The sequence below is a fragment of the Scleropages formosus genome, chromosome 9, assembly GCF_900964775.1.
Source record: "Scleropages formosus chromosome 9, fSclFor1.1, whole genome shotgun sequence".
Lineage (NCBI taxonomy): Eukaryota > Metazoa > Chordata > Actinopteri > Osteoglossiformes > Osteoglossidae > Scleropages > Scleropages formosus.
In genome coordinates, this window is record NC_041814.1 from 20,772,025 (window position 1) to 20,799,647 (window position 27,623).

General features: G+C 43.5%; 1 protein-coding gene across 1 annotated transcript in view; it reads left to right on the forward strand.

Annotated features, from left to right (window-relative positions):
* Positions 1-748: 748 nt before the first annotated feature.
* Positions 749-27,623, forward strand: part of pkd1l1 (polycystin 1 like 1, transient receptor potential channel interacting) — a 28,355-nt gene continuing 1,480 nt past the window's right edge. Inside the window, exons 1-45 of the mRNA XM_029254852.1 lie at positions 749-779; positions 882-1,001; positions 1,108-1,276; positions 2,041-2,280; positions 2,389-2,521; positions 2,713-2,916; positions 3,522-3,703; positions 3,847-4,050; positions 4,613-4,776; positions 5,581-5,745; positions 5,851-5,934; positions 6,059-6,109; positions 6,253-6,420; positions 6,629-6,706; positions 7,013-7,155; positions 7,518-7,638; positions 7,750-7,873; positions 7,953-8,145; positions 8,761-8,937; positions 9,167-9,424; positions 9,595-9,708; positions 9,795-9,946; positions 10,319-10,419; positions 10,714-10,909; positions 11,385-11,468; positions 11,561-11,768; positions 12,579-12,685; positions 13,122-13,338; positions 13,694-13,867; positions 14,544-14,663; positions 14,838-14,904; positions 15,008-15,126; positions 15,339-15,471; positions 15,807-15,945; positions 17,177-17,261; positions 17,933-18,121; positions 18,209-18,327; positions 18,432-18,542; positions 22,317-22,551; positions 23,018-23,092; positions 24,793-24,906; positions 25,594-25,713; positions 26,076-26,237; positions 27,056-27,247; positions 27,575-27,591. Coding sequence (XP_029110685.1) covers positions 749-779; positions 882-1,001; positions 1,108-1,276; positions 2,041-2,280; positions 2,389-2,521; positions 2,713-2,916; positions 3,522-3,703; positions 3,847-4,050; positions 4,613-4,776; positions 5,581-5,745; positions 5,851-5,934; positions 6,059-6,109; positions 6,253-6,420; positions 6,629-6,706; positions 7,013-7,155; positions 7,518-7,638; positions 7,750-7,873; positions 7,953-8,145; positions 8,761-8,937; positions 9,167-9,424; positions 9,595-9,708; positions 9,795-9,946; positions 10,319-10,419; positions 10,714-10,909; positions 11,385-11,468; positions 11,561-11,768; positions 12,579-12,685; positions 13,122-13,338; positions 13,694-13,867; positions 14,544-14,663; positions 14,838-14,904; positions 15,008-15,126; positions 15,339-15,471; positions 15,807-15,945; positions 17,177-17,261; positions 17,933-18,121; positions 18,209-18,327; positions 18,432-18,542; positions 22,317-22,551; positions 23,018-23,092; positions 24,793-24,906; positions 25,594-25,713; positions 26,076-26,237; positions 27,056-27,247; positions 27,575-27,591 — 6,359 coding nt within the window. The remainder of the gene's footprint in view (positions 780-881; positions 1,002-1,107; positions 1,277-2,040; positions 2,281-2,388; positions 2,522-2,712; positions 2,917-3,521; positions 3,704-3,846; positions 4,051-4,612; positions 4,777-5,580; positions 5,746-5,850; positions 5,935-6,058; positions 6,110-6,252; positions 6,421-6,628; positions 6,707-7,012; positions 7,156-7,517; positions 7,639-7,749; positions 7,874-7,952; positions 8,146-8,760; positions 8,938-9,166; positions 9,425-9,594; positions 9,709-9,794; positions 9,947-10,318; positions 10,420-10,713; positions 10,910-11,384; positions 11,469-11,560; positions 11,769-12,578; positions 12,686-13,121; positions 13,339-13,693; positions 13,868-14,543; positions 14,664-14,837; positions 14,905-15,007; positions 15,127-15,338; positions 15,472-15,806; positions 15,946-17,176; positions 17,262-17,932; positions 18,122-18,208; positions 18,328-18,431; positions 18,543-22,316; positions 22,552-23,017; positions 23,093-24,792; positions 24,907-25,593; positions 25,714-26,075; positions 26,238-27,055; positions 27,248-27,574; positions 27,592-27,623) is intronic.

A 27,623-nucleotide genomic window follows, 5' to 3' on the forward strand; every position in this document is an offset into this window, starting at 1 on the left:
CTTGTAATTTGGCAAGAGTTTCATTTGGACTTGATGAGTTACAGTAGTCTGCTGTAAAGAGACATATATATAGATATATAAATTTTCAGTGCTTTGAACAGAAAGAAATCATCTTAATTTCCCAGTATTACTAAAACTGCAGGAAATGTAGAGGATGCAGTATTCACGTGGTTTTTAAAGGATACATCCAAGTAAGAGATGATGGAAAAGTCACAGTTTCTTTTTCAGAACTGAGGTTTAGACCCTTCAAGTTAATAATTGATAAACAACGGTTGTCAGCCTTATTTCTTGTTGAAAATAGCTGTGCTGTTTTTTCCAAGTTTACAGAAACAAAGTTTTCATTTATTGAATTTTTATCTCAAGAAACCAGTTTGATATGGCAGCTGCAGACAGTGTCATTCAATCAGTGTAGGAATGAAAATTAAATGAGCATCTCTCAAGGAATAAGTAAAAATTGCAAGAACAAAAAAACTGTTTGGAATTGCTTTTTCCTATCATTGTTTTATTTGTCTCTTAACTGAATTTCTTTTTTTTTTTTTTTTTTTTTTGTTATACAGAAGGCACATTCTTCATCACAGTAACTGCCTACAATGAGTTCCACAACACCTCCGCAATGCAGCCATTCTATGTGCAGAAAATACCTTCGGACCTACAGCTTATTTGCAACTGCAGTTTAGTCTACAAAAATGAAGTAGTTGTATTTAATGCACAATTAGCATCTGGAACTAATGTAACCTACACCTGGAATATGGGAGATCAAACTACGTACATTACAGAAGGTAGAAGTGTAGTAGTTGACAGTGTAATGCTTGGCTGAAAGCAGAATGTTTCCACAGACTTGTGATGAGGTCATGTCAAGAGTGGTTTGTTTGTACCTTCAGGTGCAGAGGTGTATCACAGCTTTCTGATTTCTGGTATGTTCAACGTGTCTGTGGAGGTCTGGAACCGAGTGGGAAACCTTAGCGCAAGCACCAGCATCTTGGTGCTTCCCGAACCACAATGTAAGTACTCGCTGCATTATGGAGCACCCTCTTTCCACATAGAATCCTTGTGTTTATAGTTGCTTTCATCAAAGAATTTGTTGTGTTTTCATTCTCTATGCTCCAGCTGTTAGGATTCACACAGAGAAACAAGCTTACACTACTGGTGCCATCATCACATTCCTGGCCGTGTCTGAGGAGCCAGATCCCTTGGAGTTCCTGTGGCATTTTGGGGAAGGGCCACCACAAAGGACAACCTCCAGGTCCATCAAAAAAAGATACCACTTTCCTGGAAGGTGTGACCTGTTCTCTGAGATACAACTGTCACATCACTGGGCACGATAATTCCTGTAGAATCACTCTCTTTAGTAAAAGGAATAAATCTGCTCAGTAGCAGTAATCCTAACTTTATTGTGATATTTTTTGTAACATATGTCATAATAAAAAACGCAAGGTTCCAGCTGAATATGAAGGCAGGAAGAAAAAAATTTTAATTATGAAGGTGGCACAGCAAATACCACTGGTGTCTCCTAGCATCTGAGCTGGATTAGGAGAATAATGGGATGTGCAGTTTACTCCCTACTCAGTTTGTGTGAAATTTGCATGTTCTCCGTGTGGTTTACGCTATGTGTTCTGGTTTCCTCCCACAGTTTAAAGAAATACATTTCAGGTTGAGCAGTGACTCTAAATTGCCCATAGTATATGTGTGTATGCATGCTATATTGCTCTGGTGTGTAGATGGGTGAATGATTATAGGGAATTTATTGTAGTGTGTCTAGCATTGTGAGCCACCTTGGATAACTGTCAGTTAAATACTACAGAGCAATCACTGTACAGAAAAACATCTGCTAATCTATATATTTTACTGTACATATGTACTGTAGCACTTCAGATTACAAATGAGCTATGAAAACCTGTAAGAGACCTAACTGAATAAGAAGCGTAAGAAATCTTTGTATGGAAATGTAGAATTTAATTCCAAACGTTCGGTTTTATGAAAATTGATTTGTTCATTCTTGATCTATATTGTAACAAAAAGTATTGTTTTGTACTTTTTTAGATACAACGTTGTCGTCAGTGCATCCAACGGGCGGAACTCCTTCACTTCTAACATCCATCCCATCGTGATCCAAAGGAAGGTCCAACCCAACAGGCTTCTGTTCAGTGCTTCGGTGCTCCTGAACACCACTGTGACTTTTGACTGTAGGATAAATTCAGGAACCAATGTCACCTACACCTGGAGCTTTGGGGATGGCACCTGGAAAACAGGAAGGAATACTGAGCACCATGTCTATGAGAGGTAGAGATTGTGTTCTGCTCTGTTCATATATATTTCAGATTCAACCGACCAGTAAACGTGTATTGAGTGGGCTGCTTTAATAACATTGAGGAGGCTTTTCATCTTTAGAGTGGGTGAGTTCACGGTGGAAGTGACGGTGTCAAACCTGGTGAGCTCTGCTTCCCTGAGGAGGCAGATTTTTGTGGTCAGTCAGCCATGCCAGCCTCCTCCAGTGAAGAACATGGGTCCCGTCAGAATTCAGGTAGATCACCATCTTCAGCAATGCATGATGATCCCACACATAGATATGTACAGAATAAATGTTGAACATGGAGGAATAATGAAAGGCAAGAAGCTCCATGACCCTATAGAATATTCTTCTGTGATGTATCTAACAGATCACATCTGTGGGTCCTTGCCTCAAAGCACTGCTTTTCCTCTATGGCTGTGCAGCTAAGGCGATACCAGACCATGCAGCTGGGGGTGACCTATGAGGGGGATATCCACTGCAACATCTCCCAAGACCTCCTCTACACATGGGCCTTATATGAGTCCACTGGAGCCCCAGTGCAGCTTCCTGTGATAGAAACACATCAGCAAAGTATCCGGCTGCCCAGCCATTTCCTGCATTATGGCATATACATTGCCACAGCCAGGGTGAGGACTTCTCATTTCACTGCGGTATTTAAATAAGCACTCAGAGTCAGCATTTACACTAATGAATGCTGTATTTACTTTCTCTAGACAATGGCAGTTTTATTCAAACTAAAATTTGTTATGGGTACTGAGTATAAGGAGAAGGTGGTGTAACAGTTTGATGGATCTTCTTGCAATCTAAGGGCCTGGTTTCAAATTCCTGCTCCTGTTACAGTACCCTTGAGTAAGGTACTCACCCAGAACTAACACAGAAAATTAATTCAGCAATGTAAATGGGTAAATAATTGAAAATGTCTCAGTATGCAACCTAACACTTTAAGTTGCTTTGGAGAAAATTATTAACTGGTAAATTGATTTGGAAAAAAAAAAAATGTATTCAAACATTTTGTTTTGTTTCATTTGCCTTTTCAAATGACGTGAACTCAAAGGCAAACCAAAGCCATATTCGGAAGACAGATTAAGTAAATTTGACTTGTTAAACTTTGTTATTTCTCCAGAAAGCCTTCACTGGACATGATTATGTTCCTGATGTCATCATTAGGAAAAAGCATCACCCCATTTTTATCATTCTTAAGTTTAATTTATCTGTTCACTCTGTTTTGCAGATCCAAATCAAAGACACTGTTGTTTATAATAACTATACTGTCCATGTTGAAGTGGTTCCCAGTCCTCCTGTCAGCCTCATCTTTGGAGGCACAAATATCTTCATCAGCACCCACAACGACACTGTCTTGATTTTAAATGGACAAGGGTCATATGATCCTGACTACCCTGAGAATATCCTGAGGTACGGTAAAACATTTATGACTTCAGACACCCTAAATGATGTCATTAAGGTTATTGCATGCAATGGGCTTGATCGGGACATTTCAGATGAAGTGAGAGATCCCGTGACATGAATAACTTCTCTCTTTCTCTGCATTCTCACAGCTACCAGTGGGCCTGTAAGCCCATTAGTAACATTCACAGCACCTGCTTTGATGGAGACTTTCCCGCATCCAGCCCTCTTCTTGTCTTCCCATCCGGCATCCTCAAGCCCAATTTTGACCAGTTCAGGTTCACACTCACAGTGAGGAGTGGGGATCGCTCTTCTTCATCAGAAGTCTTTGTTACTATTACAGCTGATTTGAAGAGGTGGGTACACCTTCTTTTTGAGAAGTAGTGCATCAAGCAGTGTAACTCACCTTGGTGAATAAGGTGTGTGGGCTAATAACACTACATAGTATCCACTGGAAGTCACTTTGGAGAAAAGCATTTGCTAAATAAATAAATATAAATATGTAAATGTAAGTTGATGGTGTTGATTGTTCTTAATGAGGAGCAATGGGTAGTGTAGTAATTGGAGCTGTCTCCAGGTGTGTTTGAATCCCTACTTCTGCTCTAATGCCGTGAATTGTTCCACTAAAATTGCCCTGCTATAACTTGTTAAATAATTGTATGTAGCCTAGTATAGAAACCTAACATTGCAAGTTACTCTGAACAAAGAAGTCAGCTAAATTATGGCTTGTGACAATATATGATTTTATCTGTATGTATATGATTGTAACACAAATTTCAATATATCTACAAAATCTCTCAAAAAAGGAGGTATGGATGAAAGCTTGAAGTTCTTAATGTTGGTATGATTATCTATCTATCTATCTATCTATCTATCTATCTATCTATCTATCTATCTAAAATGTGTTTCCTTGTTCAGGAAGGTACACGTTTATTGCAACCATTGCCAGGGCACCTTGGTGAACTGGAATGAACAGTTCTCTGTAACAGCCCTCTGTGAAAACTGTGAAATGTCTCCTGGAAACATCTTCTACACCTGGACATTCCACTTGGTCAATGCTTCCAGCAAAGTCATCACTGAGAGTAAGAGTAGCACTTTAGATGAATGGCTTTGGGGAAGCTTTGGGGTTATTATCACCGATGCCATGTTTTGTTTTCTTCAGTTCCATTTTGCAGTGTTCTGGATCTGACAGGACCCTCCAGAATGGTTGAAAGCCCCAGCTTTGCACTGCCCCATATACTGGCTCCAAATTCCAAAACATCTGAGGTAGCCTGTCCTGTTACATCTGATCCTCTGCTGATCTCCTCTTCATCTCCATCAACTTCTTACCCCTGCCTTTCTCCTCCGATTCGCCCTGGTTCCCAGGGTCACACTATCAACATACCCTCATATGATGATACCGCTGTTGTGTCAGTTTAATCTGGCACCCCTGTCGTCCCCTCACTCATCCCCTTTTCCTTGCCCTTCTACAAGGATAGAGAAACCTGGGTGAGACCCCCCCGAAAACGAAGATCCACAGAAACCTCCTCTGGCAGTGAGTCTTCATCAGGTACCAGGGCAAGGTTTTCTGATAATAATGCCCTATGGGGTGTTTACTACAGTGAAGCAGATGATGAATGGCAGTTTCATCTTTGTTTTGCTAATGGGGCTGCTTGTTTTGTTTATTAACCAAAATAAGCCCATTTACATTTACAGAGACCTACATTATTTCTTGGCTGTCAGTGATGATGTTTATAGTAAATACTAAACCATTGCTGAAACAAATGTTCATTGTGGAACCTATGAAGTATTGTAGTAATTAATGAATCTTTTATTTTTTGACGCGACACTATCTCTGATATAACTCTTCTTTTTCTCAGATTCTGGATTCTTTCCTCCTCTTGCAGGAGACTTCAAGATCCCCCTTCCTCCATATTCCATCTCCGAATTCCCAGTGTCTGAAGATGGCAGTGTCCTTTATGATGACCCTTTCATCGACTTCCCTGCTGAATTCCCTGTTGACTCTGCTCTTCCCGCTGCCTTTGAGAGTGGCTCTTCTAGCGGACACTCAGGTATCTAAGGAAAAGTTTCACAAGATACTTTCTCTTGGTCAGACAAGTGCTGCCTATATTTTGTGTATATTAGAGTGTATGCAGGTGTTTTTATTATTTTTATAGAGGCCCCCTTTGCTGGGAGTGACTTGGGCTCTGAAGGCAGCGGAACAAGGACAGAAGCAGAGACGTCCAGATTCAACTACAGTGGTAAATTCAATGATAAGGACTGATTTAGGCAAAATATTTACCAGTTAAAAAGTTAAGAGGACCTCTATGTTTTTTTTAATCTCCCTCTGGCTTTCTATGTAAGATTTGTATTGGCTATTTACAGATTGGGGTTTTTTCACTGAGATTGAAGAGGCTGCCACTGGCATCTCTCGAGGTAGACAAACAGGTAGGAATGAATACTTTCTCAGCATGCACCTGGCCATTTTGAGTGATATATTTATTTGATCCTGCTGGATAGTATGTATCTAGCAATGGAACAGCCCCATCTCATTGTTTATACTTGTTGGATTATGTCAGATATTGAACAAGACAGTAGGAGCAAAGATTTCTTGGGCTCCAGAGATACAGAAGGGAACAACCTGATGGACTCCAGCAACCCATACCTTGCTGCACCTGAGAGGACCCTGCTTGACCTGGAAAGGCACCAGATCAGCCCTGCCGAGTTCCATACCTACACAACCACAGGTATCAAACCATGCAACGCAGTGCCCCACAAACAATAACCTGACTCCAGTCCCCATTAAGATCACACTTTTCTATAGAGAATTCTTAACATACATTCTAACCCATATTAAAAGTGTACTAAGTCTTTATATGGTGAAGCCTCATATTCATACACATTAATAATATGTCTTTTAAGTCACAATCTCACTAAAATGTTTCTGTCATATAGGGATAACATCCAACATCATCACATTTAAGCCATTTGTGTTGAAACCGAAGAGTCTATACATGCTGGAGGTTTCTGCAAGTAAGTACCAGAGGTAGCAATGGTTTCACAATACCTAATACTCTGTTAGTAAATGACAAAGAATTAATCCGTCACCTTATCAATTGACCTTTTTTGTGAATTCACAACTGGATGTGGGAATATGATTATACTGTCTTTCTAGTGATAATAAAATACATAATTTTGCTGTCAAATGAACTAATCTTGGCATTTTGTGCTCTTGTGCTGCCTTGCACTGTCAAAACATCTTTGATTCTTTCCAAGGTTTGGTCCCTCATGCAGTGTTTCTGGCTGTGAGTCAGACATGCATTCCTCGTTTCCTACTAGGTACCCAGGAAACCATGTTGGGAAAGACACAGTTTTTCTTCTCCACCAGTGATGTCCCACAGGGAATGGCCTGCCAGGTCCAGCCCAGCAGGGGTTATGAGATCCATACAGACTTCAGCATCTTTTGTACCTCAGGGCAAGCGGTACATTTCTGGATTCACACTACTCTGTTTCATCTCATTGCTAGCAGAGTCTCCCTGCTTCTTAAATCACCAGCTCGAGTCACATAGTCTGCTTTCAAAGAGATTGCTGGGAAATTGCAGAAATACTCACCTTTTGAATTTCAGAGAATTTAACTGAATGTTTTAAAGTCTTAGCAATAAGAGAACAGGCACTAGTTCAAAGTCGAAAAAGAGGCCCTACTCTAGTATTGAATCGTGAGACGCAGTATGGCTACAGTAATGCAGCTGGTTCTTTGAACAGGTAAAATTTTAAGTTGCTTGGGACAACAGTGTTGCATAATGAACCAAATAATAATATCTTCCTCCCCCACTGACTTGTTTAGGACCTCCATTATGAGTATAGCTATAGCACAGGCAGCACCCCAAGGAGGGTACTTTACCGAGGTCGAGACTTCCAGCACTATTTCAACCTTCCATCCGGTGAGCCACAGAACAGCTACAAAGGTAACGTGGCCAGAAACTTGTCCAGATATCTCAGTAGAAATGCTTGCTGTGCAGCGTTTGGTTTTTATAGCTCTTCACTATAAAATAAGACAGGATTTGTGTTTCTGACAGTTACAATCTATACTCAAGTGCGGAACCAGTTTGGAGCCGCAACAAGGCCATGTCCAGTGACTGTGGAGGTCCTGCCCAGCTACCGGAAAAATCTGTCCTCTGCTTACAGCCCAGAGAAGAAACTGTAAGACTCCTCACATCTCCTACAGGCTTCTTTGTATGCATTGGAGGGTCCTCTGATATATCTGTTCTGGTGCCCACAGTTACTTGGATGGGCTGGAGAGTCTTGCAAAGTTGACTCAAAAGGGAAATGGCATGGAAGTCCGGAACCACATCTTCTTGCTTACCAATGTACTGAATCGCCTGAGTCAAGAGCCTTCAGCCTTCCAAGAGCTACAGACCACGACTCGTAGTGTCCTCATCTCTGTAGTTTGTGAGCAGGCAATGCCTGACCAGGTACTGGTTTATCATTGGTTGGTGTATCGTATCTTGTAGTTTGGGAGTTTTTTGTTTCCTTTCCTCGCAGGTCAGATGACTTAGTTTATTGTTAAGTTAAGCAAAGATAGGAGGGCAGATACAAGCTTCTCGAAATAGTTATATTTTTCATAATGGAACAAGTGCATTTTGGCCTGATGCCTTCATCGTCACTGCATAGAAGCAATCTGGAAACAAGTAGGACATGAGCCCTCCTGTCCCTTTACCCCTTTTATTTCTGTACCCCAGTGCATAACTGTAACTATTCTTTTAAAAATGATTTAGGATAATTTAGGACAAATATTATAAAATTATAATATCTTTCAGACTGCAATGATGGATACTATCTATATTCTTAAAGACCTCATCAGCATCACAAATCAAGTAAGTTCTTCAGCTTTTAAATCTAAATGAGTGTTTAGAAGAAAACAGCATTTTGGAACATAATTTGATTAAGTCCTTCTCTGTCTTGCAGTCAGAATGTTGTGTGTTAAGTAATCATTTTTTATGTGTGTACCTCTCCTCACTTCCTGGCTGGAGGTGACTTTTGAAAGTGTCAGACATGTGGCCAGATTTGTTCGGGACGTGTCATCCCAGTTCCGTGAGCAAAGTGCTCAAGACACCCGTTTCCTGGATGAGCTGACAGTGCGTGCACTGGTTTCTCTGTTGTCCCTGACCCTGGAGGCCTTGGTGAAGATTTCTAAGGGAAGTACCCAGCTGATGAGCACCCAGCTGACCTCGGATGTCATCCACACCATCAGTGACCTACTGCTGGTGAGGGCACTGCACAGTCACACGGCAGCATGATGCTTTATCATCATCTGTCAACGCCTTATCCATTGGTTTTAAGTTCCATTTGAGAACTGATTTTAATCTCATTGTAAAATGAACATAAACAGGCTAAATATGAAGCCAGTTTTAAGTAGTCTCTTTGGCAGAGTTTTCCACCATTGATCATAAGGTTTTTGTCGAGCCATTTGCTTCCTTCTCTATTTCATTGTAGAAGCATGTCTTATTCAGCCAAACCTCACAGTACAGTTTAAGCACCAGCCTGATGGATCTGAGGACGTTTCTGCTGCATGGGAGCTTCCAGAAAACTGTCAAGAATGTTGGCTTGACCAAGTTCTACCTGCCGGATGGCCTGGATACGTGCATCCATGGGCATGATATGGACAGTCCTAATTACACTGACTGCTGCATTGTCAGTCAGCTGACGTTTTTCAGACAGAATCCTTATTTCTGGGACAAAGCTGATGTCCAGGTGATATTTCTTACAGAGAACTGTAGGTTAAGCAGGTCTACTTTTTGGTTCAGTTCCAGTAAATGTACTTCACCAGTAAATCTGAACCAACTTTACTGCAGTATGTATAGTTTATCCACTCAGAGTAGGAAAGCTAGCAGCAAAGTAATGAGTTTGGTATTTTTTTACAGATCCATGGACACGTAGCTGACCTGACACTTTACAACTGCAGCACAAAAACAGAAATCAAAGTCCGCCATCTTTCTGCTCCTGTCACCATTGAGTTCCCACAGAAACACCAAAACGTAAGCCTTGGATCAAGTTGATGATGAACTCATTAAATTATTTGCGGCACGTCACGAGGTTCATTCCTTCGTTCCTCCTGCAACAGAGGAGTGGAGCTTCGCAGTTCTGTCTGCAACGCAGTCACATGAATGTACACCAGTTCAACGTCACCCCTGAGAACCTACAGGAAGTGCTGCTGATCACCGTCCGCTTCATCAGGCCGACCAATCGGACGTTTCCCATCATGATCCTTCTCAGGTAGGAAGAAAGGAATCCCTTCGTTTTTTTTCCAAATTGAACTTGGACAAAGGACACTAATCGGTGCTCTGAGAATGGTGAAGGAAAACAGCATTTTTACACGAGTCATCAATGCAAAATAGAGGATTCGTAATAAATATTTCTTCACATGGGAACAAAGATCAGAAAGCACCTGTTTAGATGTTGTGTATGGAGAGAAAGGGACAGAACTCAAAGCCAGTAAGGAATCATGGACGTAAGCTTTGGTACATACTTACTAAATATTGGAATGACGATTTTCATGAACAAGTCAAAGTAGTCATATGGTACTGCAGCTAATTGTCGTATTAATTATTTATGCAAAGTACTGAACTCTTTTTGCTGTTGCTGCAGGAATTTTGAGAGACCAACTCCAGCCTTGTACAATAGCATGAAAATCCATCACTGGGAAAGAGACACAGTCTTTATATTCTTACCACTCTCTTCTCTGAATGGTTTGTGTCTTATTTACTTTATCTCAAGATCCATAATAAAGTATTCAAATGGTTTAAGAGTTACATTTACATATTTACATGTATTTATTTAGCAGACGCTTTTGTCCAAAGCGACTTCCACACACCTTATTCACCGTGGTGACTTACACTGCTAGATACACTACTTAAAATGGGTCACTCATTCATACATCGATGGAACACACTCTCTCTGTCACTCACACACAGCTCTGTGACTTAATCCATTTTGTATTGATTCTTTTGCACGCCTTTTGATATGGATCTGTACTCGGACAGACCCCAGCAGAATTTACCTGGCCCTCCTCAATGCAGACTACAACCGGACCCACGGGAATAAATATATTGCCAGTTCAGTGAACTACACCGTAATGATCGAATGCATCCAGTGTCTCTTCTGGGATGGAGCTGGAGAGTGGAAAGCAGACGGATGCATTCCTATGCAAGGGCAGTCCTCCGGTGTCGTCAAGTGCAGGTACACCTGGGAATAATCTGGGCAGCATGTAGCGTAGCCATTGAAGACGAGGATTCGTAACCAGACGGTTGTTGGTTCACATCCAAAGATAGGGCCCAGCTCTTTTGCCTGAGAAAAGTATATTACCTGATTTTTTTCAGTGACTATGTCAAAGGGTATTAACCATGAGTCACTGTACAGAAAAGCATCTACTAAACAAGTTATTAATGTGTTGCTGAACTGATATTTTCTCTCGTATCTTTTTAAGTGTTTAACCCATTTGTATTTGTGCGTATTTGTTTTATTTTTTACAGTAGCAACACTGGGTCAGTGCTTATTGTAAGTACAAGATCAGTAGTGGAGCTCGAATCAACAACTGTCAGGTTCCAAGTTCACAAACGCACACTGCCCAAGAAGGAAGAGTTATGTTTTTAGTGCCTGTTCTGATGTTGAAAGTGTAGGAGTCCCAAAATATGTGTGAATGCTTCTCTCTCAGCTGCAACCATCTGACAACATTTACGGTAGCATACCGGGAAATTCAAAGCCACCTGGAGTTCATCTGCGTGTCTCGGTTTGTGAGGTGGGTGAGTGTGTGGCAAAGTCCCGAGTGCACTGTGTCTCATTCACTGTGGACTGAGAGGCAGACAGAGATACGGGTGACTCTTCCTGCAGCCTCCCCGGAAACCTGACGCTGTGCAGTGCTGCACTCATCTCCCTGGTCACCTACCTCCTAGCTGCGATCATCTGCAAGGGGGCCGATTCTTATTGTGGGGAGCGGAGGGGTTCCGTCCAAATACCAGACAACAGCCCGTCTGACAGACAGCTGTATGCCGTCACAGTCGACACGGGCTTCCGCTCCAGGGACACTATGACAGCCAAGGTAGAGGACCCCCGCATTTACACTCCAGTCACATGGCAGCACAAGTTTGCCACTTTGCCAAAGTACCCAATCAGTGACAATCATAATGATGGTCTACACAGACTGCAATGCACACACTGACCAAGAGTGCATTTTCAAACGCAGCACACACAAACAATGAGCTCTTTTATTACTACAGTACAGGATGTGAATTTTAAGCCTTTTTAGTTGCACTACTTTATATTCATTCATTCATTCATTCAGTGCCAGTAATTGCTTGTCCAGCACATGTTCACAGTGGTCCGGAGGACATACAGGGCATGTGTCAGAGTACTATTACCAGGATAATTATAATTAAAGCAAAATATTTTGCATCATTCAGTTCAGTATGATTTATTAAAAATTGTATAAATATGAGGGGGTGCAGTGGCGCAGTGGGTTGGACCGCAGTCCTGCTCTCCGGTGGGTCTGGGGTTCAAGTCCCGCTTGGGGTGCTTTGCGGCGGACTGGCGTCCCGTCCTGGGTGTGTCCCCTCCCCCTCCGGCCTTACGCCCTGTGTTGCCGGGTAGGCTCCGGTTCCCCGTGACCCCGTCAGGGACGAGCGGTTCTGAAAATGTGTGTGTGTGTGTGTGTGTGTGTGTATAAATATGTAAGATGTTATATTAAATGCACAACTTGGAACCCTGTGAGTTAATGATTTAATGAGTTAATTTAATGATTTTAATGACTTGCATTACTTAATAATTGCTGTGCATCGTTTCCATATTAAATCTGTACGGTTGAGAGTTCAGTGTTGTAGTGGTATAAGGAAATCTCTTGCCTGTCTGGCAGGTGTATATTGTTCTGCACGGGGAGGACAGAGTCTCCCAGACCAGGGAGCTTCACGTCTCCGATCAACTGCTGTTTACGCGCAACTCCAGACACACTTTCATCATAAGGTGTGTTCTCCAACTTCTGCAGCTCCTGTAATTCTGAACGCCTTCATATGTACGTGGGGCCATATGTAATATAGTGATTAAACATGTTAATTTGTAGCACAGCGAGAGCGGGGTGATGCAGCTTCCTGTGGTACCTTTTAGCAAGATACAATTAAACCTGAAAGGCTTAAAAATAAAAAAAAATCCAGCTGCTTAAATTGGATGAGTGTGGAAATGATTTTGGGCAAAAAGGATCATATAAGCCATGGAATAATAATACAGACCCAAGCACCATCCGGTTTCTTTAAGCTAAGATTTAGGCAAGTTTGACACTTTTACGCTATTATTTGCACTTTTGCTGTTTGCCTGGCCCACACCTGTTCATTTGAATCGGCTTTTGGATTTCGTTTGATCGTCACAACATTTGGATAGAGTGACTCCTCTGTGTGTTTTCTAGCACCCCAGAGAGCCTGGGGCCCATCTGGAAGGTGCACCTGTGGCATGACAATAGAGGTCGCTCTCCAAGCTGGTACGTGAGCCACGTGGCCATCAGAGACCTTGTGACGGGAGCCGAACGCTTTTTCCCCGGGGAGTGCTGGCTGGCTGTGGACGAGGGTGACGGGAGGGTGGAGAAGGAGCTCATCGCCCTCACGGGGCCTCTGGAATTCAGAAAGGTGTGTGTTGAATGTGCACTCTTTCCTACAGCTAGGTGGGAGAAAATGAAGATGGAGAGAATGCGGTTCATTTGAGTGTGAGAGAATGGCTGGGTGTGATCGAAATGTACGGGATCAGTGCGTCAACACATTTACGTTTGCATTTATCTATCACATAGGCAGTCAGCTGTGTGAAGGCTGGGGTGCCAGACAGTATTATGGTTTAAGCCATTGTTTTACAATCAAAAGCCCTGGGCTTAAATCCTGCTATAGTACCATTGTAGGCAGTCAGATGAGGAGACAGGGGTGACACACAGTTCAGCTGCAGTTTTGCAGTTGTATCTGTGTGTTCTCATTGTGTTGTTTGCATCCCCAGGTCCTATATTCCAAGCTGACAGAGTACCTGGAGGACCTGCACTCTTGGGCATCCGTGTACAGCCGCCCGTCGTACAGCCGCTTCACCCATGCTCAGCGTCTCGGTGTGTGTCTGCTGCTGCTGCAGGGCTACATGTGTGCCAACGCCACCCTCCTCTCTCTGCAGGACCATGAGGTGGGACATCATCCCCCTCCAAAAAGTGTCTCTCAGCTTACTTCTAAGTCCCCTTTAAACCATGGTTACTGGAACGACGTATTTCCCCTTGCGTCTTAAATTTACCGTGTCGCACCGAAACTTACTGAACCAGTCACTCGTTTTTATTCCGAGGTGACAGACTAAATTATAAGGATTTCGAAGATGTTACTTCATTTACTGTGAAATGATTAAAATGAGGGGGGTGCGGGTCTGGGGTTCGAGTCCCGCTTGGGGTGCCTTGCGACGGACTGGCGTCCCGTCCTGGGTGTATCCCCTCCCCCTCTGGCCTTACGCCCTGTGTTACTGGGTATGCTCCGGTTCCCAGTGACCCCATATGGGACAAGCGGTTCCAAAAATGTGTGTGTGATTAAAATGAAGATATCATGTTTTATTCATCTTAAAGTATTATGCAGTGTTTGGTGCTGTATGAAGCAAACGTGGATTCCATGAAAGAGACTGAGCACATTATATAGAGGCTTGATTTTTTTCACTGATTAAAATTTATTTATAGTGTCCCCTTTCTAGTCTCACACTTTCTGGCTCTTTAATATTATATAGTTGTGTTTATTAATGCTGTACATGGTTTAATTGTTTCATCAGTTATGCGGTATTTCAGCACTGAATTTGCGAAACGTGCCTGATAATGTGTCCGCAGCTGGGAGTGGACCTGGGACCCTTGCACATGTCCGCCGTCTCCCTGGTGATGGGCATCTTGAGCACTCTTGTGGTCCTCCCTGTGGGGGCACTGCTGTCCCTGCTGTTCCGCCTCAGCAAGGTCAGTGTGTCTGGAGGCCACACAGGGCTAAGTTTAGGTTTCTGAGTATCGAGAAAGTCTTCAGGACCTCAGAACAAATTGTGTCCCAGTGCTTGATCCTCTAAAGTTGTCAAAAGGTACACACCATAATTTAAAAAGAGAATACATAATTATTTTCATGTATCTTTTTAACAGACAGCCAGTAACAAGGAGTCATCTGTAATCCATAAAAAGAGAGTTCTTGACATCTCCTCTGTAGAAGGTATGTGTCAGATCAGTGTCTGTTATTCCAGAACCATCTCTTTGCTTTGCTTTTGTACATAGTGTGTGAGATCAAATACCGCAGTAAGTTTTTTCTCTTGCAGCGCCGGTGCGTTCAGCTCACAGTGACGGAACTCTAGCGGACGACCCCGCTGTCCAGCCTCACCTCTCCTGGCAGCATCTCCAGCAGTGGACACAAGGGGTGTGGATGAAGAAATATGGGGTAATTATGTGGAATTTAGTCTTTATCAGGATTAGTATAATAATAATAATAATAATAATAATAATAATAATAATAATAATTTTATTCTGTACTACTAGCCATCTACTGCATGTTATAAATAATAATAAGAGTACTGTACAGTGTATAGAGTAGTAGTACATTCACACATCCAAATTTACCCCTGAAACACAGTGGATATTCTGTGCCCCCAGCATGCAGTAGAGGATTCCCGGTTGCCTTGGCAGGTCCCAGTGACCTATGGTGACAAGGAGGAGGGGTGGTGTAACTGCTTGGAGAAATCTAGATGCTCGAGAGATCACAGTGACCTGCAGAAGAACCACCATGGTATTGCATCACAGTCCTATTTTTCATTTCTATGTTTCAGTCTTTTTTTTTTTTTTTTACAGCACTCCGGGAAAAAATTTAACTTCACGGCAGTGTAATAACATGAGCACATCTGTGGTAAAACCAAATGGGGATAAGATGAAAACTTTGACATAGAATATAATACAGTATAAATACCATTTCGAATATGCAGGCAAAATGTAACAACCGGTAAAGTTGCAGTAATAACATTGACAGGTCTAGGAAGTGGAATATCTGGGAGGCAGGTGCACGAACAGGGTATGGTACTTTTTTTGAAGGGTTTTTGATACAGTTTTTCACTTTTTTCCTCCCAGCGCATGGCTGCCTTTCGAGGGATCAGGACTACGGAAGCGGTGACATTACCCTGCCGCCCTGGTGTCGCAGTGTGGCCTGGACTCTGTGCTTGACTCTGTCCCTAGTCTGTGCCATCGTCTCTGCGGTCCTTGGAACGAAGTGGGCAGCGTCCTTCTTTTCGTTCATTTAGTTAATTCATTGCATGAAATCAACCTATTTGGCGAGCGCCTGCTGTGAGGGGATCAAAGAACCTTCATCTATTTTGGTTAAAAAAAAAAATTGTTTCCTGGATGAAACATATGATTTATAACGTATTAATGCTGCATTTTCTCTGCAGCCTTTTTTAGAAGACATGGCAGTAATTTGGTTTAAAGATATTTAAAATATAAAGAAATAAAACACACTGCCTATGTCTTTCATACTGCAACACTTGTGGACACCATTAGACACTTATTTTAGCATCTTCTGCATTATTTTGATTTTATTCATTTAGCTGAGGCTTTTCTCCAAAGCAACTTACAGTGCTGAGATTACAATTATTTACCCATTTATACAGCAGCACTACCTTGCTCAAGAGTACCATAGCCAGAGGCAAGGCTTGAACCTGTGATATTTGGGTCTAAAGGCAGTAGCTCTCACTACTACACTACTATTTACACTTGCAATTGTTTTTTGTTTTCAGAGTGAGCGCTTAATATGGTAGATTTAACCAGAAAATTGTCTGGTTGGCGCCACTGGGGACAAAAACCAAGTGTGCATCCGTACCCCAAACCGTCCGACACAAGTGTTCGATACAAGCCATTGTCCATATTAATGTTAAAATAGCTGTTCTGGAAGTAAAATTAAAACATACTGGGGAAATTAGATAACTACTAACAACAACCCCACTGTATGAAAACACACTTTATACTTTCATAAGCTGTTGTAGTGGTTCTTTGTGTGGTACCTTTTAATATTCGGATGAACGCACTCCTCTTTTTATAAAGTAACGTATTTGCCGGTTTAAACAGCTGTGTATTTTTATTATACTGCTAACCTGACACTTGAACTCAGAGCAAGTAACAGTTTTTCGACCCATTTATACAGCAGAGTATTTTTTACTGGAGCAATTACAGTAAAGGTAAGTACCGTGATCAGGGCTACTGCACCAGTGCTGGTGAAGGGGGCTCCAACCAGAAACCTTCAGGTTAGTCCACATGTTGGACTGTATGTTAGTCTGGGCATTGACCCAACAGCGTTTGGATCACAGCTCTGTTTCCATAACTACTGTGGCACGTGCTGTCAGGTTACACAGTCACAGACATCTTCCGCAAGGAGGAGATCCTTGGGGCAGGTTGCTATGGTTGAACGTCTGAGCCGCCAACTAAAGTAAACGTGTTTCCCTCTATAGGTTTAGCGCCAGCGAGAGCCTGCTGTGGGCTCAGGCTCTGGGCTTCTCCCTGCTCCTGTGTGGCTTTGTGCTCCAGCCGGCGCTGGTAAACCATCACCTCACCTGCTGTTTCCTACAAAACTGCTCACAGAAAGGCCACCCTGTGTGCTTCAGCAAGACCTCCAACCTTGGTGTCTTAACACTGCTATAAATGGCAGAAAGAAACATTACACATCATGGAAGGTTTCTCACACTGCTCCATAGATCTGTATTTATTCATTTAGCTGACACTTTTCTCCAAAGCAACTTACAATATTATGGTATTTACAAATACTCACCCATTTATACAGCTGGGTAATTTCACTGGATCTATTCAGGGTAAGTGCCTTACTCAAGGGGACTATAGCTGGAGGTAGGATTTGAACCTCCGACCATGGGGTCCAAAGGCAGCAGTACTGGCCACTATGCTACCAGCTGTCCCTGATGAGCTGGTGTGCTGATGTTTACATTTAGCCAATGTTTTTCTCCAAGCTGACTTACAATGTTAAGCTACCTACAGTTATTTACTAATTTATACAGACTGGCAATTTTTCCTGGGGACATTTTGGGTGGATACCTTGCCAAGGGGTACTACAGCATCCTCTGAATTCGAAGGCTGCACCTTTAACCACTTTAGCCACTACGCCACCTGCTGCCCCAGTGCATATTTGTCCAATGATGTGCATTGCATGTGTAACATGTCACACTGGTTGTCACAGAGAGCTTTGTCCTACCCAGATTTTCATCGGCGCCACCGTGGTGGCTGTACGGTACAGGAGGAGCTGCCACTTCCACACTGCCAGTCCTTACACTACTACGGCCACAGAGATGCAGAAACAGCGAAGCCACAATGGAGGGCGCAGTGTGCAGAATGAGCCGCTGACCCTTTACCACGATCCTCAAGAGCAGACCTTGGCGTTCACCAGGGTACGCCAAGCACAGTGCGCTGCATAGGTGACCTTTTGTTAACAAGGATCAGTTACCTAACCCTGATTGTGGCCTCTTTATTGACAGGTGCTGGCAGCCCGTCGGAGAGCCCGTTACCTGCGTCTGGCCCGTCCCCCGACTCCAGCAGAGCTGCGGCGGGTCCGAGGACACATGCGGAAACGGCGGCTCATTGACAGAACCCTCCGGTCATATTCCTGTGTCTCCTCCCATGTCTCACATGACTAAACTGTCAGATTTTGGTCTTGGTGTGCAGCAGTCAGACTGATGCTGGCTCTTCCCCTCTGAACAGGGAGGCTGTGCTCTGTGGGACTGTGTTACTCCTGCTCCTGGCCATCAGCGCTGGAAAACCCTCCGCAAACTATTACCAGCTCAACCAGGCGATCAAATCTGAGCTTTTGCAGTAAGAGAACAGACCCACATGCAGGTGGTCACTCCTACCTAAGGTAGCTGGTAGCATAGTGGTTAGTGCTTCTGCTACTAGCTCTAAAGGTCACAGGTTCAATTCCCCCCTCTCTTTGTAATGTACTCTTGAGTAAGGTACTTACCCTAAGTTGTGCCAGTAAATTTACCCAGCTGTATAAATGAGTAAATAACCTTAGCAGTGTAAGTTGCTTTGAAGAAAAGCCTCAATTATGTGCTTAAATATCAAAAAAAGTTGTTGCTCACAATCTGAGTTTTAGCCTGCTGTGGAGGTGAAGTAAATCATTCTTAACTTCACTCAGAAGCATTTGATTTTGGTCAATGTATCCTAGGAGCACACACATCGCTTTTCAAGCCATACAGACACATGAAGACTGGTGGAACTGGACTTTAACCACTTTGCAGGATGGGCTCTACTGGGACACTTGGTACAATGATGTCCCAACAAAAAGCAAGGTAAATGTCACAGTGAGTGACAATCATATTCCTGCACTCTTTCTTACATTTATGCTTCTTAAAGGCAGCAGGAAGCATAGTAGCTACAGCAGCTGCTTTTGTATTTTAAGGGTGCAGGTTGGGAGGAGGGTGTGGTAATGTGGTGGTGCGGTGGTGTGGCAAGCTTGGCTGAGTCCTGCTCTCTGGGGGGTCTGGGGTTCAAACCCTACTTGGGGTGCTTTGCAGCAGACTGGTATAATGCCCTGGGTATGTCCCCTCCCCCTGTGGTGTTGGGTTAGGCTCTGGTTTGCTGCGACCCCATTTGGGACAAGTGGTTTCAGACAGTGTGTGTGGGTGCAGGTTCAAATGCCCTTCAGTTAGGTATACCCAAAATGGAGCAGTAAAAATTACTCAGATGTATAAATAGGTAAGTCATTGTACCAGTTAAACATTTCAAGCTGTTGTGGAGAAAAGTGTCAGCTAAATGAGTACAGGTAATAAAATGTACATTACAGTTTGTTAGGTGGAAAGACCTAGACTGCAGTCATGATTTGATATTGTTTTATAATATTGGGCTCACGCTTGTCTCAAAAAGAAAAGATACCACAGCCGATTCTTCACACAATCACTAATCAGTTCAGTTCAATTTACTTTATTTTTATAGAGCTCTTCTCACACAGTGACACAGAGTGCAGAACAAAGGTATAAGACAAAGAAAAAAAAGTCAGTTGACTGTATACTACAATAATACATTATCCATGTGGTTATTAAAGCTATAAGTAAGCCTGCTGACCACGGAGGAAAGGAACAAAAAAACTCCCAGCTGAAAGTCAAGGAAGAAAAGAACCTCTTGGAGTCCAAGTGCCAGTGACTGCCTAACCCTAACCCTAACCCTAACCCTAACCCTGACCCCTTAAAAAACCCTTAAAAAAGTCCATTTACAACTAATAATAACATTGCAAACTAGGTTTGTGTGTGTTTGTCTTTGAATAGATGGACGCTTGTTCATTTGTGCCTCTGTGTTGGAATTAGTGGGGTTTCCTTGCAACGTGTCGATATTGTTACGTCGACAGGCCGACGCCGTGCGCGGAAAGTGCATTCTCATCGGAGAACCATGTGCCACAAAGGTAGACTGTAGAAATGCATCAGCATGCGAGGTAAGCCAAGATACCACATCACTGACTGACAGAGCACTGAAAAGAAGACTAACACTCCGCTGCGTTTTATCAAATGGTTTTTGTACACAATCTGTTTAATGAAATACCACTTACCAGCAGATGGTGGTGCAGTGGTCCCATGGTCTTACCATGAAGGTGTTTCGTTTTTCTTCCCGAGAAGTGCAGTTAAAAACCCAACTGAGACCATAATTGTGATGGTTTTTATGCTTGAGTAAATGATTTTAAATTGGCATGAGCACCACAGATGAACAACACGCCATTGAAATCCAATGTAGTGAAATGCAATGTAATTACAGTTTACCACAAAGATAACACAACCAATTTTTTTTTTTACACTCTCTGCTCTGTTGAATTTACTGCTCGATCCTTTCTCAATTCAGGATGTATGCAGATAACAGCAGGCAGGTTAGCAACTAATAAACCAGAGCAAAAAGGTTGTGGGTGAGAAGCCCTCATCAAAGCACTGCTGGGAACTGCTCCATGAACTGTACACATACTGTGTGTGCATGAAAGGGTTAAGTTTGAAGGTGGTATGTTATGTAATTTATGTCGTTCATGTTGCTTTCGAAGCATCTGCTAAGAAGCAGCCCATCAGTTCACACACTATCAATGGCCGATTGTTCAGTGCAGGGTTGTGTGGTTCAGAGTCTATCTGGATGCGTAGGGCGTGAGGCAGGGTACACCACCCCAGCACGGAGCAATCACACACACTCATTCACTCACATGTATAAACACGACACCAGTCCACATGAAACGTATCTTTGGGCTGTGGGAGGAACCTGGAGGAAAGCCACCCGAGAAGTCATGCATTCTCCACGCAGGCTGAGCTGGATCTGAACCGATATCTACACCCGCGGCCCGGGAGCTGTGGTGCACCAGCACTACCTGCTGTGCCGCTGCTCTGCCACGGAGCAAAATGAGGACTGGACCTCAGAGATTGTGGTGGGAAAGAGCTGTCCTGGTGTCTTCCCCATCAGCGTCAGTCCCGCATTGTCCATGCTGCACTTTTGTTGCTTAGCTGGCTCTTTCCCTCAAAGTAATCGTAGTGCTGCTGAAGGGTATTACACCAGAGGCCTTCATGGGTCTTGAACCAGTAACGTTCTGGTTGCAGGACCAAAATCCACGACACGACTGCCCTTATTGCTGTTCTCACAGATTCCCGGCATCTTCGAAGGCCTCGTTCCTGGCTGCATGTCAGCGGAGACGGACCACAGGGGACCAGCGCTGGCAGACACACACCACACTGCTTGTTCGAAGGGAACCTGGACTCGTGTCGGTTTGGGTCCGACAAGGTCGGCTGCACTCTAGCTTTACCTCATCTTGGCACTCTTGACACCACATTTAATACGCCTGGGACTCACGTAATGAATGTGTCTGGTTAAAAAGTTTTTCACTCAAAAATACACCATTTGGTACATACTTTATAGCATCTCTGGAAGGAGGAGCCCAATCATTTCAAGCTAAATTTAGTATTTGCTCATTAACAGTAGTTCAGAACAAGGGGGGATGGTGGCGCGGTGGTGCAGTGGGTTGAACCAGGTCCTGCTCTCCGGTGGGTCTGGGGCTCTAGTCTCACTTGGGGTGCCTTGCGACGGCCTGGTGCCCTGCCCTGGGTGTGTCCACTCCCCCTCTGGCCCTGCGCCTTGCGCTGCTGGGTTGGGCTCCGGCTCCCCGCAACCCCCACCTCCCCTTGGGACAAGCGGGTCAGATGGTGTGCGTGTGCGTGTGCGCATGCTGGTTCAGAGGAGCTGGCGAATGCCTATAAAACGCCATGAGAGTATTGTTTTTCCTGCAGTGTTGATCCTAATTTACTGTAACATTAGTGAAAACGTGTAAATTTACTTTAAGACTAGGAATTCAGTTATTAAATTCACGAGAAATCTTGAATTTCATTTGACGTTCTGTTCCACCTCATCCTCATCCACATTGCCGACAGAGAAGCTCGGGCTGAGATTTTAAATCTTTATTACTGAGTCGGTTTGCTAAGGATGCAAGGAAATGACATCTGTGAGACTCAGTGGTCCCATGAGCGCCGGGTTCAAGGAGCAGCTGTTCACCCGCATTGGTTCGGTGTAAGTGCTGACCAGTTCTGGACCCGTGACAGTGTTCAGTAGGTGTTTGGGTTGGCTGTGAACGTTCAGGTCTGCAGCGGTGTCCAGAATCCAGCGGTTGCAGGACGGCGAGTGGTTTGGCCAGAACACTAGAGCGGTCGCGATCCAGTTCACCCTCTTCAACCCTCCCACTGGCCTGTTCACCGCCGTCTCCCTGCTGGTCGAGCAACCCATTGTGGGAGGCCTGCTGCCGTCCACCATCATCCAGTCCACCAGGGTATACCGGACCACCGGGACCCTTGACCGTGCAGTCATTGCCTTCGAGGTGAGCGCCCTCAAAAGTTTGCTCCAGCCGTTAGGTCATGAGTCCATATCTCATAAGGTCTCAGAATTCAACTCATGACTCATGAAACATTTGGCTATTAAGATGTAATTAGGATGTTTTATACAAAAAAAAAAATACAATGATGCAGCTAGTTACCTAAAGTTACCAACAAGGTCAATGAACTCAAGATGCAAAGAACCCCTGCTGTGTGTAACTGCACACGGTATTTCAACGATGACTCGGAAACAAGAAGAAGCAGTGCAGCAGAAGGACTAGGAGTTTGTTATGGACACACAGAGACCGTCATATGACGGTATTAAAATCCCAGCATCTCTCGACAGGGTCTTTTTTTCATGTCCCTAACCAGATTATTACAAAACATGGCTCTCTAATGAGCGGCTCATCTGTTCTGTGTTGTTTTCACCCTGTTCTGCAGCTCCTCTTCCTGCTGTGTACTCTGCTTCAGTTTTATTTCCAGTTGTGGGCTATGAGTCAGCAGAGCTTCGGGGCCTACTGGGTTAATGTTTGGAACTGGTTGGAGGTAAGAGGGGCTTTTTTCATAGCAGCTTAGTGTTTTGAAACAGTCGCTCCTGGCAAAAATCTCTTTAAATTGTTTAAAATAATATTTGAATTTCATATTAAGGGGACATGGCACCTTGTGATTAAGGTTAATGCGTAGGGGAGCCCATAGGTTTGTTTTATGGTTAAAGGTGTCAGGCCAGGGTATCACCTGCACCCGAGGGTCATGAAACGTAATGTATTTTGCGTCTGTGTCTTTACGTATGCCGTCAGTACTCTCCACACTGTAGGACTCCACAAAAGATGGCTGTACACCATGTATGGGTCAGTCTCGTGAACCTCGAACCAGATGGGTTTTTCTCCATTTCTTTTGATGATGAGAATTCTTAGCGTTTTTGCTGACCATGGAAGCAGCCACAGTGATTTGGTTAACATGACCTTGGGCTCTTAATGTGTTCCTAAATGGATAGTCATTTCATTATAACTTTCTTGAAATTTTCAATAAGAGCATGTTAGAGTAATGAAAATCCATGGTGTCACTCAGGTTACAGTAAAAAAAAAAAAAAAAAAAAAAGATATTTTTAAGGTATGAAGAATGAAAAATGTGCTCATCCTCCATTATCAGTGTTACCTTCAGAATGAGGCAGTACAGACAAACCAAACTTAATTTAAACCCTTTCTGCATTTTGCGATTTTTGGCAATATTTATGTACTATTTCACATACTGAACAAGATTTTAATTTGGGTTGGTATAAAAAAGCAGTTATTAAAACTATATGCATGTGATTATAGATTACTATTTTAAATCTGGACACATAATAATACTGACATTTTTAGTAAATATGTGATCATATATATTTTAAAATTAATTTTTATCTCTAGCAATATGAAGGGTTGCGATATAAAAAGTTGCTTTTCAAAATGGTAGCTTGTTTAAAATATTTGTTTATTTTCAATGCAGACAAATTGAAATTAGTGCAGACATCATTTATTATTGGTTCTTGAGATTGACCCATTCATACTCTTTGTTGTTTTCCATTGTTTACCTAACACCTTTGTCAAAGGTCACTTACTGGGATAATTGTATGGAGGAGAAAAAAAGTGCTTGTGTGTTGCAAGAAAAATCAGCTGATAGCTCAGGATGGGATGTTGTGTCAAATCAAGATCAAGTACAGAAATAATCAATTAATGTCAACCAAGGCTACACTAGTCATTCCTGCTTTGTTTTAGTGCACTATTAGTTCAGGGCAATTCACCTTTATCATCATCATACAAGTGTAATGAAATTACATTTATTTAGCAGATACTTTTCTCCAAAGCAACTTCCAGTGGATACTATGTAGTGTTATCAGCCCACACACCTTATTCACCAAGGTGATTTACACTGCTAGATACACTACCTACACTGGGTCACTCATCCATACATCAGTGGAGCACACTGTCATTATGGGTGAACCTGAACAGCGTATCTTTGGACTGTGGGAGGAAACCAGAGCACCCAGAGGAAACCCACACAACTACAAGGAGAACATGGAAACTCCACACAGACTGAGCAGGGACCAAACCCACATCCTCTCACATCACCCAAGCGCTGTGAGACAGCAGAGCTACTTGCTGCGCCACCATGCCACCCGTTTCCCATCTTATCTTTATCTCAGAGCATATTTGTCAAGATTCCTCTAGCGACTTGGAGCTAGTAGAGAGAGATTGCTCTTCCCCCAGGTCACCATCATCGTCGTCAGCCTCTTTTACTACGTGTGCTGCGTGTACGAGCGCGATGCAGCCGCTGACACCGTGGACCTCCTGCAGAAGCACAACTTCAAGGCTTTCGTGGATGTCAGTTTTCTCTGCGCTTTGGAACAGGTAATTGTTTGAGGTATTTTGTCTCCCGGGCTGTTTAGTGAGGAATGTTAAAAAAAAAAAAAAAGAAAGAGAGAATTTTTTTTTTTTTTTTTACTTTGAGAATGGTATTTCAGATATTTTCTGGAATCCATTACATGCAGCCACATGCAGTTGTTAAAGCTGAAGGCGGAAGTCGCAACACATGGAGCGCATTATGCGGTCGGCCTCTTTATGTTTTTATGCCATTCCCAGAAAATATGGTTTTACGTTACATCTTCCTGTGTGCGATACAGCGCGTCGCACAGCCGCTGTGACATGGCGACATCCCGACTTGTCGCACCTCTTCTGCGTTTCAGCTCACCGGATCTCTCCACGGCCTGCTTGTGTTCCTGCTCCTGCTGAAGTGCGTCCCTGCGCTTCGTGCGAACGCCGTAATGGCACCTGCCGTGACGATGCTACAGGGGTCACTCTCCACTCTCCTGTGTCCCGTGGTAACAGAGAGCCTCCCTATTAGTTCTGTACCGCGGTAACTGCGGCGCGTCCGTCGTGCCGTTGCGGGGACGCTCCTGTGCCGAGCTGCGAATGTGTTGCTCCCAAATGTTTTGGACATTGATGAGAGCGCCGTCCTGGAAATGAAGTTTTGAGGACAATCGTGCTGATTTGGTGATTGGTGTCCCGCAGCTGACAGCTGCCGTGCTCATCATGGCCTTCTCCCGCCTGGAGGACCTGCGCTTCCATTCCACCTCCCACGCCCTCAGCGGCTTGGCGGGGTCTTTCCGGGGGATCCTCGCTCGCTGCATGGTACGCTGGCATTTTCGGTACAAGCGCCATATATTGCGCTTGCATTCGGCTCTGATTCTTATTTCTCTTCACGGTGTTTTCAGTTTTTCCACACGTACCCCAGTAGTGTTTAACAAGAACCACAAATAGATTTCTTCGAGGAATAGCTGCTAGTGCAGTGGTTAGAACTGCTGCCTTTGACCCATGAGTTGCAGGTTTGAGTCCCTCCTTGAGCAAGGTACTTACCCTAAATTACTCCACTGTATAAAGGGGTAAATAAGTGTAAGTCACTTTAGAGAAAAGCATCAGCTAAATGAATAAATTTCAGTCAGGAAGAGCGAAGCACTTTGTGAACACTTTTATCCCACCTTCTCTTATTGAAGATGATTGGAGCCATCAGTTCGCTTTCGAAAGCTGCGAGGAAAGTTTCCAGAAGGGAGGACTTGGTGACGCTCTCTGAGGTGGCAGCTCACGTTCGAGGCAGGATCCATGAGTTCACTGGCAAACGCAAACCAACAAGGAGTGTAAACCACACCCTGGCGAATGTAAGGGATCTTTACTAAGTTACTTTTCAACACACACACTGTCCGAACCGCTTGTCCTATACGGGGTCGCGGGGAGCCGGAGCCTAACCCGGCAACACAGGGCATTAGGTTGGAGGGGGAGGGGACACACCCAGGACGGGACGCCCATCCGTCACAAGTCACCCTAAGCGGGACTTGAACCCCAGACCCACTGGAGAGCAGGACCCGGTCCAACCCACTGCACCCCCTTACCTTTCAGCATTAAATTGATAACACTTATTTTCAACTGTAATTCCCTGTAGTACGGATCTTAACCTTTTCTAGGCCCGGACCCCTTTTAGAATCTGACGAAAAGCGAAAGATACCTCCGGGAAAAATGTCCATAAATAAATCCAGAGAAAATATTCCACTGAAAATTGATTACCTGCACCTAGAATTATTCAACAGATAATACCGCAATAATGTTTTTTAAGTGTTTATTTGGTTCGACACTATTATTTCCAAAGCAATTCTGCACTTCAGGGACCCCAGTGTGCCCATGGACCCCAGGATAAGAACCAGTGCTGTAGTCTGACCAAGTTCTCAAGCCCCTGTTTATGAATGGTACCCTTGTTAGTATGGAAACAGTCATCTAGAGTATCCATACAGGATGATAAAAACCTGGATTGCTCTAAAACCTGGCCAGTTACAATGAGGATGGAGGACAGGGCATTTTCTGTCCGTTCCTTAAAAATACCGGCACCTTTCAGCCGAGAGCACGCTGATTAATAAACCACTTCTGTTTTCATCGTGCATTCATAGAAATTGCAGGAAAAAAAAGATTTCTTTAAATTTTATAGAACTTCTACCTGGAGGAGTTTGAGGCGCTTGTGGATGAGCTTCTCTTTCGGTTGGATGCTGTCACGGACAGTCCGCACCACACGCTCCCCAGTGAAGCTCTGGGGTATGAGGAGAGCGAGAGGTCCCTCACTCCCCGGTCGGACCGTACTGGCAGCCTGCTTTTTGAGGTGGGGAAACCTGGCTTTTTACAGGTATCTACTAGTCAACGTGGTCACTTGATATCCAGTGTTTGTACCTGCAAATTATTTTGTGACATAGGCTTTAATTATTTTTTCTTATTTTTTTTCCCCGCAATTTCAATTTTAACTGGAACATAAAGACAAACAGAAATAAATTTAGCTGATAAATCTTTGAATTTCATTAACAGCTATTTTAAGTGAAGGTCACAGAGAGAAGTTCTAATTTAGTCTTTTTTGTTTTTCCTTATAGTACAGTTTTTTTGACAGAATGGAAGGATTGTAAACTCCTGCCACGCTACTTTTGACCAATATATGTTTTGTGTATTTTGTTTGTACTAGACATGTGCCAATGGAAGGTATGTGTGGGATATGACATGTAAAGGGAAGA